The 9,572-nt window shown below is 31.8% G+C and overlaps 2 protein-coding genes across 3 annotated transcripts; both read left to right on the plus strand.

Moving 5' to 3' along the window:
- Positions 1-573: 573 nt before the first annotated feature.
- Positions 574-1,973, plus strand: LOC127745491 (probable hexosyltransferase MUCI70). Its single transcript, XM_052258258.1, has 3 exons — positions 574-811; positions 1,332-1,545; positions 1,893-1,973. Exons 1-3 carry the CDS (start codon positions 619-621, stop codon positions 1,909-1,911), a joined length of 426 nt encoding a protein of 141 aa, XP_052114218.1. The 5' UTR covers positions 574-618; the 3' UTR covers positions 1,912-1,973.
- A 1,582-nt stretch (positions 1,974-3,555) lies between these two features.
- Positions 3,556-6,780, plus strand: LOC107479125 (phenylacetaldehyde reductase). 2 transcript variants are annotated; one of them, XR_002372258.2, is made up of 7 exons: positions 3,556-3,935; positions 4,021-4,190; positions 4,282-4,473; positions 4,684-4,852; positions 5,322-5,508; positions 6,088-6,147; positions 6,459-6,594. XR_002372258.2 is itself a non-coding variant. In XM_016099271.3 (6 exons), exons 1-6 carry the CDS (start codon positions 3,815-3,817, stop codon positions 6,601-6,603), a joined length of 984 nt encoding a protein of 327 aa, XP_015954757.1. In that variant the 5' UTR covers positions 3,560-3,814; the 3' UTR covers positions 6,604-6,780. The 2 variants fall into 2 exon arrangements, 1 of the variants encoding a protein (XP_015954757.1); XM_016099271.3 differs by lacking the exon at positions 6,088-6,147 and having other exon boundaries at positions 3,560-3,935; positions 6,459-6,780.
- Positions 6,781-9,572: the final 2,792 nt, after the last annotated feature.

Genomic DNA, 9,572 nt, shown 5'->3' on the forward strand with positions numbered 1-9,572 from the left:
AGGTAAAATTATTATTATAATAATTTATAAATCAAATAAACCTAAAAATTATATATTGTGAACTAAAAGACTAATAAAATTGGATGGATTTTTTTTGTTAAATGTAAAAAATCAGAATCTTGTTTATCTAAAATAGAATCTTTTGTTTTAAAATGAAAAAAGATGATATCCAAGCGAGTTAATCACTTTTAAATTTAAAGATAAAAAAGCAAATAATGATACGTACAAATAATTTAATATGTGATATTGATTAGAATTGGTTTAACTTTCAAATAACATTAAGGTTTAATTACTCTGTTGGTTCTATAGTTTCGCAAAATTTTTAATTAGGTCCCTATACTTTTTTTCCTTTCAATTGAGTCCCTGTACGTTAATTGTTTTTTCAATTTAGTCCCTACCGTCATAAAACCATTTGAAATAACAGAATATTCCATCAAAAAATCGAATATCTCATAATTTAGTTAAAAAACCTAATTAAAAACATCTCTATGTTTTTGAAATACCAAAAATACCCTTTATATTTTGTCCCCTAAAATCAGAGAACTCTAACTACCCCTAAGTTATTCTCCTAAGTTTCCAATTGGATTTCTCCTCCGTCGCACTCTGCTGCCGTCTTCCATGGCATCGTTGTCGTCCGTCGCTGGAAGGTCGTCGTCCCTCTGCGTCGCCCACGGGTGCTGTGTTCTGCTCCGCTCGTCCGCCTTGCCTATTGCATCCCCTCGTTCCGTGTCTCACCGCGCCTCGGGTGCCTTGTCTCGAGTTGCCGCTCCTCGACTCCATTTTGCTGTCTGGACTGGTTCTGCAACAACAGGTGATGATTGAATTTTGTTTTAGTTTTTCAACTGTTGGATCGGAGGAGATGAAGGGAGCAGGTGGCATGTGGGAAGGAAACTAGTCAGATGTAGTGTGTTACACTATTATCCCCTGCATTATGGTTGTGGATACATTGGTTGGGTAGTATTTTTGTGAAAGCATTTGCTATATGTGAACGGTAAATAATGCCATTGGTGGATCCGGACAGAAATAGATTGCATTATTGAATTCTGCATGTGTTGCTAGAACATGGTTATGATTTATAAATTTAAAAATGTTCTTTTAATTTAAGAATATTTATGACCCAAAGTATACCAGCCATTGCATAAGTCTTATTTTACAATTTTTGTGTGCTGTAAGAATTTATAGAAAATTTTGTGTTTAAATAATTTGGAATTGCAGCTATTATCCCTGCTTGTGTCAGTTCTTCAAACTTCAGTAATTTATGATGATGCAAAGGATGAGGGATAATATAGATCTAGGCTAATTATGTATATTTCTGAGTTGTTTATGTGCAGCATGCCTGGTATGTTACCTTCTTGTGGAAGAAGCTATTGAGCTGATGCCAAAGTCACCCACACCTTCACCAGTTCTTAAGAATTTAACTTATATCTATGAGAAAAATATAAGTAGATTTGAAGAATTCGGTGGCTCAGACTTTGGTGAATATCCTATTTTGAAGCAAAGGAACGAGTCTTTTAATATACAAGAATCAATGAGTGTGCACTGCAAGTATGTTTTTACCCTTTGTTTAATATCCCTGACTTATATCTATAGCACTAAGGAATGTTCTTTTTGGTTATAATAATTAAACTTCTATTTACTGCAACTATGTTTAAATGAAACTAATATAATCTAGGTAATTTTGTTTTCTGAACTTCTGTTTACTACAACTCTATTTTCTACAATTCTATTTTGCACAATTGATTTTTATAATTCTATTTTTAGCTAATTTGTTTGCTGTAATTTTTTATTTGCTGCACTTGGTATAATTCAATCCAATAGAAGATTAGGATAATTATTCTTTTTCTTGTTGCACTTTGTTCAAATCATAATTATTTTTTTATATAATTATGCAGGATAATTTTAGAGGTGTAAATGAAGATTGAGATGTTTATCATGATGGTTTATTGACAAAGATGGAGTTTTGAAAATTGAAGACATATGGTTGATTAATGATGTCTTTTACTAAAAGATACCTTTATAGGATATAATATTTTGGTTTTTTGTAGTTTATTAATAGTAAACTCTAAGTGGTCTCATGCATATTTTAATGAGTAGGTTTACTTTAATGTAAGATCAAGATGTATGAATACTCAAAATTATGATCATTCTAATACTTAAGGTTCATTATATAAATATATTTTGTTTAAGAATAATTTTTATTATTTAAAGATTATTGTATGGTATTATAATGTTGTAGAATCATTAAATAGGGATTATAGGAATATCTTTAATTGAATATTTATAGTTTTATCGAATTTTCAATTAGGTCCCTATACTTTTTTCTTTTCAATTAGGTGCCTAAGGGTATACAAGTAATTTCACGATTCACTAACATATTTTTGACGTTTAACGTTAATAAGGACAAAATTTAAAAAAAATAACATATAAAAACCCAATTGAAAGGAAAAAAAGTATATAGATCTAATTGAAAATTTCGCAAAACTATAGAGAGCAACAAAATAATTAATCCTAACATTAACACAACAAATAAAACTGAACAACATAACCCAACATTAGCTAGGATATGGTGTGTGCTGTATTTTTAGGGCCGTCTTGCAAAGCACTCCTTGCTAGAAATATAGTGTGTGCTGTATTGAGAGTGTTACTCAAATTTTAAATTCTTTTTTGTTTTTGTTTTTTTATGCTAAACAATTTATCCTTGCTTCGTTGTCTAGCGTTTGTTATAATTAGTATAATTTGATGCAAGTATATATTTCAGCTTCAATTGTATTTTAGTTATTAGTAGTTATCACTTATCAGAATTAAATTGATAATTGATCTGACTAAATTATAAGATTACTCAATTGATAGTTCAATCAATATCCCATTAGGCAAACTTTTTGACTCAATAATAATTAAATAAATATATACAATTATGATAAAATTAAAATTTGAATAATAAAAATATGAATTTAACTTTGATATATTATNNNNAAATAATATTTTGTATTATTTAAATTTCATTGCTTTAATTTATATATATATTCTTTAGTAATTATTATGATGGATGCATTGGTAACAAAAACTAATGTGAATGTTTTCTGAAGGTCCCAGATTCGAGCATTCTTTGGGTCAATTTTTTGGATTAATTCAAAAAGTTGGCTCCTGTAGTGATCCAGTGCACATGCACCATGGAAGCGCGCTGAAGTCGTCGATCCGTCGGGTCAATATATAGATCCGGTTCAATTCAGTTTGACCGCTTAACCTGGACCAATTCAGAATTTAATTCACCGGATTTTTGGTCGAACTTCTCGGGTCGTTCCAGTCCGGATTTGATAGTTCTCTTTTCTTTGCCTTCTCTTGTCAGTGTCCTTTTCCTTTGTTTATCTGTAACTTGTCAGACAATGACCGAATGAGACATTACTGGAAGATAAAAGAACAGTAGAATACTTTTAAGGGAAAGGGTAAATTGGATATTTCACACGAGGCATGTGTCATCTGTCATGTTAAAAATAGTCATATTATGTTAAAGTATCTTAGAGGAGGAAGATGTAATTTCCTCTTACATTTATGAAAGATGGATTCCTGTTCCTATTTTCGAAAAATCTATATGAATGATTTAACACGAACTCACCCTTATTCATTGAATTTTGAACTGTAACAAGTGCTTAGGACTGTTAATGGCTATCTGCATTCGTGAGAGACATGTAAGCGCATGCGTCATGTTTAGTTGTGAAGTCGTAAAGTAGATTTAGAATTTGTATCTGTATAAAGAACGCAAGTGAATGCAACTCATAAAGAGCAAGCAACAAAGTAGCGAAGAGAATATTGAAGAATGAGCAGCAGCGTCGGCAAGGTGGTGTGTGTCACCGGAGCTTCAGGTTACATTGCTTCATGGATCGTCAAGTTTCTTCTTAATCGCGGTTACACTGTCAGGGCCACTGTTCGTGACACAAGTCTGTTACTCTTACTCTACCATCAATTCTTTTTATTTATTTATATATTTATCTCTTTAAATGTGTTTCTCTTAAAAACATGCAGATGATCCGAGAAAGGTAGAGCACTTAACTAAGCTTGAGGGCGCCAAAGAGAGACTACAGCTGTTCAAGGCAAATCTTCTAGAAGAAGGTTCGTTCGATTCTGCAGTTCAAGGTTGTGATGGTGTCTTTCATACTGCATCTCCCTTTTATCATGATGTCAATGATCCACAGGTTCGGTTCGATTCGTTCTGTTATACATTTCATCTGTGTCATTTATTCTTATCTCCTCTTCATGACGTTGCATTTCTTTTTGTTTCTTCAGGCTGAGTTTTTGGATCCAGCAGTTAACGGAACCCTCAATGTTCTTCAAGCATGTGTGAAATCGCAGTCGGTGAAGCGCGTCGTTTTGACCTCTTCAATGGCTGCAGTTACATTTAATGGAAGGCCTCTAACTCCTGAGGTAGTAGTTGATGAGACTTGGTTTTCCGATCTAGAACTCTGTAAGGAGTCGAAGGTATGTGCCATGTCCCCAAAATTGTTATCATATTAATTAGGCCAAATTAGTAGAAGTAGTGGAATTAGTTTCATGTGTTGTTAACTTGATTTTGTTTCATATGAATAAGCTCAATTCCTTGTAAATTTGAGACTCTGCAGTGCAATTTGCTTTCCCATTTTCCCTTTCTTTTTCTGGCTTACACATACCATTTTCTATTTGTGTTTTCAGTCATGGTACTGGTATGTGCTTTCAAAGACATTGGCTGAAGATGCTGCCTGGAAATTTGCAAAAGAAAACAACATCCCCTTGGTTACTATTAACCCAGCAATGGTGATTGGACCTCTTTTGCAACCAGTTCTTAACACAAGTGCTGCTGGAGTTTTGAATGTGGTTAATGGTAATTTTTAAAATTCTGTTTTCTGCATATGGAAATGAAAATTGAAATACTAAAGGAGGGAAATAAAAGTACAATATATAATGTGTGAATTTAATCGAAATATTTGTTGACTTTGTTGACAATATGTTCTGTCTATGATTATCTAATTGATTGAATTAGATGCATAGCAACTAAAAGTTGCAGAGTAAGACAACAAAGATTGAGAAAATAAGAATATCCACGTATTTGAGATGTTTATTTATTTCGTTACTTTATGGTTGAGTTGTCTTTGTGTGACCTCAAATTAGGCCGGGTACATTATACCGTTGGGTGTGGCCCTTTCCCGAACCCTCCACTAAAGTGAGATTGTACATCGGGTTGCCTTTTATGAATATTAGTTGTTCGTGTGATTCAGTTATTTTTGGTTTTCCAATTGATAAGACCTTTCCATGTGCTGAATAGAAGAAAATCATTAACATCCTTGATGCAGGTGCACAGACATTTCCAAATGCTACTTTTGGATGGGTCAGTGTGAAAGATGTTGCAAATGCTCATATCCAGGCTTATGAAATTCCTTCAGCTAGTGGGAGATATTGCATGGTAGAGAGAGTAGAACATTTCTCAGGGATTGTGAAACTTTTACGTGATTTATACCCAACGTTATCCCTTCCAGAGGAGTAAGTTTAATTATTTGATTACCTTCAAGAATGCATATAATCCCTGTTTCCTGAATTAATTGCTTTTGATACTTTCATTGTTCGTTTGAAAACTCAAATCTACTTAAAGGATTCATCATTGATTTCAATATAGTGTTTATTTACTGTCATTCAAAATGCAATTGAAAAAGTCTAGGAAATCTGGTGTAGAAGTTTCAGAAGTAGAAAAACTAGTACAACTCGTAATTCTTGTAGTGATAATTTAACGACTGAATATCTCAGTCCAAATGAAGAGCTGTGTGTTCTAAAGGGCCTTTGTATTTCCGAATAAAGGATTAATTTGGAAATTAAAATGTTGCTGGATTTAGGTTTTATGAACTTTGTATGTGAGAATAATGAAGTTAGTTGTCAAGCATGGGCATAGGATACCTCGTATAAATTTCATTCTTATCAGATCTATTCTATCTGTAAGTTCTGATATGGTAATGAACATGTACTTTTCAGTTGTTTACTTATAGCTGTTTTCTTTTTCTTGTCTGGGGTGTAGCACTCTCTTGCTTTAATTCAACATTGCTTCAAATTTAAATTTAAAATTTGTAGGTGATGTGATTTGTGGTATTACTGTTAGTCATTCAGCAGGCAGAATCTCAACTCTCAATGGTGGTGTTATAACTCTAATCTCTAAGCATTCATTTATTTTCTTTTCTTAGCATGTTCTTTATTATGCAAGCTGAAGAATCTGTATCTCACTTCTCTTTTTTCTTGAAAAACACACCTTAGTAACTAATTTATATTTAAAAGAATTTTCTAATTTGCATACTATTCATACAAAACTCCTTAATTGATTACATATATGTTTTATATGATATTTTTTTCCACTTCCATTGTTGTACATTCACAAAATTTAAATCCTAATTTTTCTTGTGTTGATTTTTCATATACCATTTTCACATTATCATCATTGTCATCAGGCCCGCCGATGATAAGCCGTATGTGCCAACATATCAAGTTTCGAAAGAAAAGGCAAAAAGCTTGGGACTTCAATTTATTCCTTTGGAAGTGAGCCTCAAGGAGACTGTGGAAAGTTTGAAAGAAAAGAAATTCACCAACTTTTAATTCATAGTATTAGTAGAGGAGAAAATATTTAGTTGTTTACTTGAATGTTCTTACTCATGACACAGAATGAATGTACTGCCGAGTAAGATTGGAGGAAACAGTAGTCGTACTGCAAGTTGCAGATAATGGAATAAAAGTTTGGAAGGGATGCTGATGTGTCTGACAAGTTGATGCTTACATTAACTCCCTTTGGATATAATAGAACTGTATCTTTATATATATATAAAATTCAGTATTTCTTTTAAAAAGTTTTATAATTGTTCCATTAGAAAGAGATTCTTTAATCGGATAACATGACAGTAATAGAACTTCAAATTTCGAAAACATAGCACAAAAATTTATTTATTTACAATAGACTTTTGAGAGACTCATTCAAGAATCCATTTAGAATTTTAGATACGCTCAAATGACCTATTTTTAAAATTATAAGAGAAGTTTTTTTTTCAAAAAATATATATTTTTTTAAAAAATAATGGGTAATTGTTAAAAATATATTATTTTTAAAATTGATAATTTTAATTTAAAAAATAAATTACACGGAAAGAAATATTTTAAAACTTACCATTTGTAAATAATTTTTTTTTCTGGGTTAAAAATGATTAAACTTTCTTAAAGCATATGTTCTGAGAGTTACCTAAAACTGGATTGCTTTTGGGTCTGAACGTGAAGCCCAAATTCCTTTTGGGAAGCATTCGACTTCTGATTGGTACTGAGATGCCTCAGTCTGAGTTCCTCGTGAGGAGGTGGGGGTGGTACCTGCAAGGAACTCTGATACTTAAGTTAGCAAGGATTTTAAGCAAATTTTTAATAGATTGAGTCTTGAATATACTTGAAGATATTAGTGTATTTACAATAGAATTAATAATCACTTTTTAGAGTAGTTTTATCTTTGATGGTGGATGACGTTAAGATTTTTGCTAGTAAAGAATTTTATAAAATTGCGTTGAAAGTGTAGATTCTAAACCAACAAGAATCCCTTCGTACAAATGTTTTGGTTGTCACAAGTAACAAACCCCTAAATAAATTGATAACCGAAGTATTTAAACCTCGGGTCGTCTTCTCAAGGAATTGCAGGGAGGTATGTTCTTATTATTGACTATGAAAAAGGTAAAATTGGGGGTTTTGGAAATAAGGAAAAAGTATGACAAGTAATTCAAATGACAATTAAAATAAATAAACAACTATAAAATAAACTCTTGGCAAGATACGAGAACTGGAAGTCCTATCCTAGTTATCCTTATCAATTGTGATGAGAATTGAATTTTTCTCCCACTTTGTTAACCTCTAACTATGAAGGTAAGTTAAGTGAATTAATTAATTCGAATCCTCAAATCCCAGTCTTTCCTTGGAAAAAGTTAGAGTTATTGGATTTCGAATTAATTCTTGAAGAATTCCAATTTTCAGTCAACAATGAGTTTGATAACTCAAGAGTTACCAATTAATCAACCAAAGCCAAAAGGGAATAAAATCTACTTGAATGAAAATAATTTGGATAGAGCCCAAGCATCAGTGACATATAAGTCTGAAATATCTCAATTTTATTAATAAAATAAAATCAATCCAAATATAAAATGTCATAAGTCAAATAAGTAACATCAATGATCAACAATTAAGAGAAGTCAAAATAAAAAGATATTGAACCTGATAAAAAGATGAGATAAAAATATTCCTAAGTTCTAAAAATGCTAATCCTAATCCTAAGAGAGAGGAGATAACCTCTCTCTTTAAAAACTACATCTAAAAACTAAAATTGTGAATTATCAGAGCATCATCATGAATGGATGCATTCCCCCACTTTATAGCCTCTAATCTGTGTTCTCTGGGTCGAAAACTGGTCAGAAACAACCCAGAAGTCACTTCCAGCACTTTCTGGTCCGTACAGGTCGCGGCCAAGTGACGCGGAGGCGTCATCCACACGTCCGCGCGGATTGCAGTTCGCAGATGCGACACGGGCGCGTCATTTACGCATTCGCGTCGCCTAACTTCGGGGTAGCTATGGCAAATTATATATCAAATCGAAACCCCGAACGTTAGCTTTCCAACGCAACTAAAACCGCGTCGTTTGGACCTCTGTAGCTAAAGTTATAACCGTTTGAGTGCGAAGAGGTCAGGTTGGACAGCTTAACAACTTCTTCAACTTCTTGTATTTCTTCCACTTTTGCATGCTTCCTTTCCATCCTCCAAGCCATTCCTGCCCTATAATATCTAAAAACACTTAACACACATATCAATGCATCTAATAGTAATAAGAGAGGATTAATAATAAGCAAATATAAGATCAAAGAAGCATGTTTTCAATTATAGCAAAAAATCAGGAAGGAAAATGTAAAACATGCGAATTGTATGAATAAGTGAGTAAAGAGTTGATAAAAACCACTCAATTGAGCATAAGATAAAGCATAAAATAGTGGTTTATCAGTGAATAACCATTCTCTTTTGTTAGAAAAGTTATTAAAATATTTCTTTTAGATTATTTGGAGATATCTTATGAGTCAGATATTTATTTAGACAAGTATGATTCGATTGGATTTTATTCGTTTTAGACCTCACTGAATTGTAGACAATGCATAAATAACATGTTTTATAATTATTAGAAAAATTTTTTTTATCAAATTAAAAGTTGAAACTTGAAAATAAATTATTACTGACATTGATAATTTTATTTTAAAAAATAAATTATAAATGAAAGTAATATTTTAAAACTTATCACTCAAAATATTGAACGAACAAATAATTTTTATAACTAAATTCAGCTAAATATCTCAAAACAAATATATTTTCTATTTATCTTACTCATATAAATAACTTGTAACGTTGTCTACTCATTTTTTTTTCTTCTTAATTTTTCTTCCTTTCTTTCTCCTACATCTTCAATTTTCTCTATTCTTCTTTTATATTTTCTCTTTTTTTCTTGTTTATTTCATTGTAAATTATAAAAAATTTTATGAAAAAAAAGAGCATGATACATA

This window comes from Arachis duranensis, chromosome 3 (assembly GCF_000817695.3).
Source record: "Arachis duranensis cultivar V14167 chromosome 3, aradu.V14167.gnm2.J7QH, whole genome shotgun sequence".
Classification (NCBI taxonomy): Eukaryota; Viridiplantae; Streptophyta; class Magnoliopsida; order Fabales; family Fabaceae; genus Arachis; species Arachis duranensis.

Coding starts and splice junctions, on each gene's coding strand:
- LOC107479125 (XM_016099271.3), top strand. CDS start 3,815: ATGAGCAGCAGCGTCGGCAAGGTGGTGTGTGTCACCGGAGCTTCAGGT. Junction 4,474..4,683: donor AACTCTGTAAGGAGTCGAAG/GTATGTGCCATG, acceptor TTGTGTTTTCAG/TCATGGTACTGGTATGTGCT. Junction 5,509..6,458: donor ACGTTATCCCTTCCAGAGGA/GTAAGTTTAATT, acceptor CATTGTCATCAG/GCCCGCCGATGATAAGCCGT.
- LOC127745491 (XM_052258258.1), top strand. CDS start 619: ATGGCATCGTTGTCGTCCGTCGCTGGAAGGTCGTCGTCCCTCTGCGTC. Junction 812..1,331: donor GACTGGTTCTGCAACAACAG/GTGATGATTGAA, acceptor GTTTATGTGCAG/CATGCCTGGTATGTTACCTT.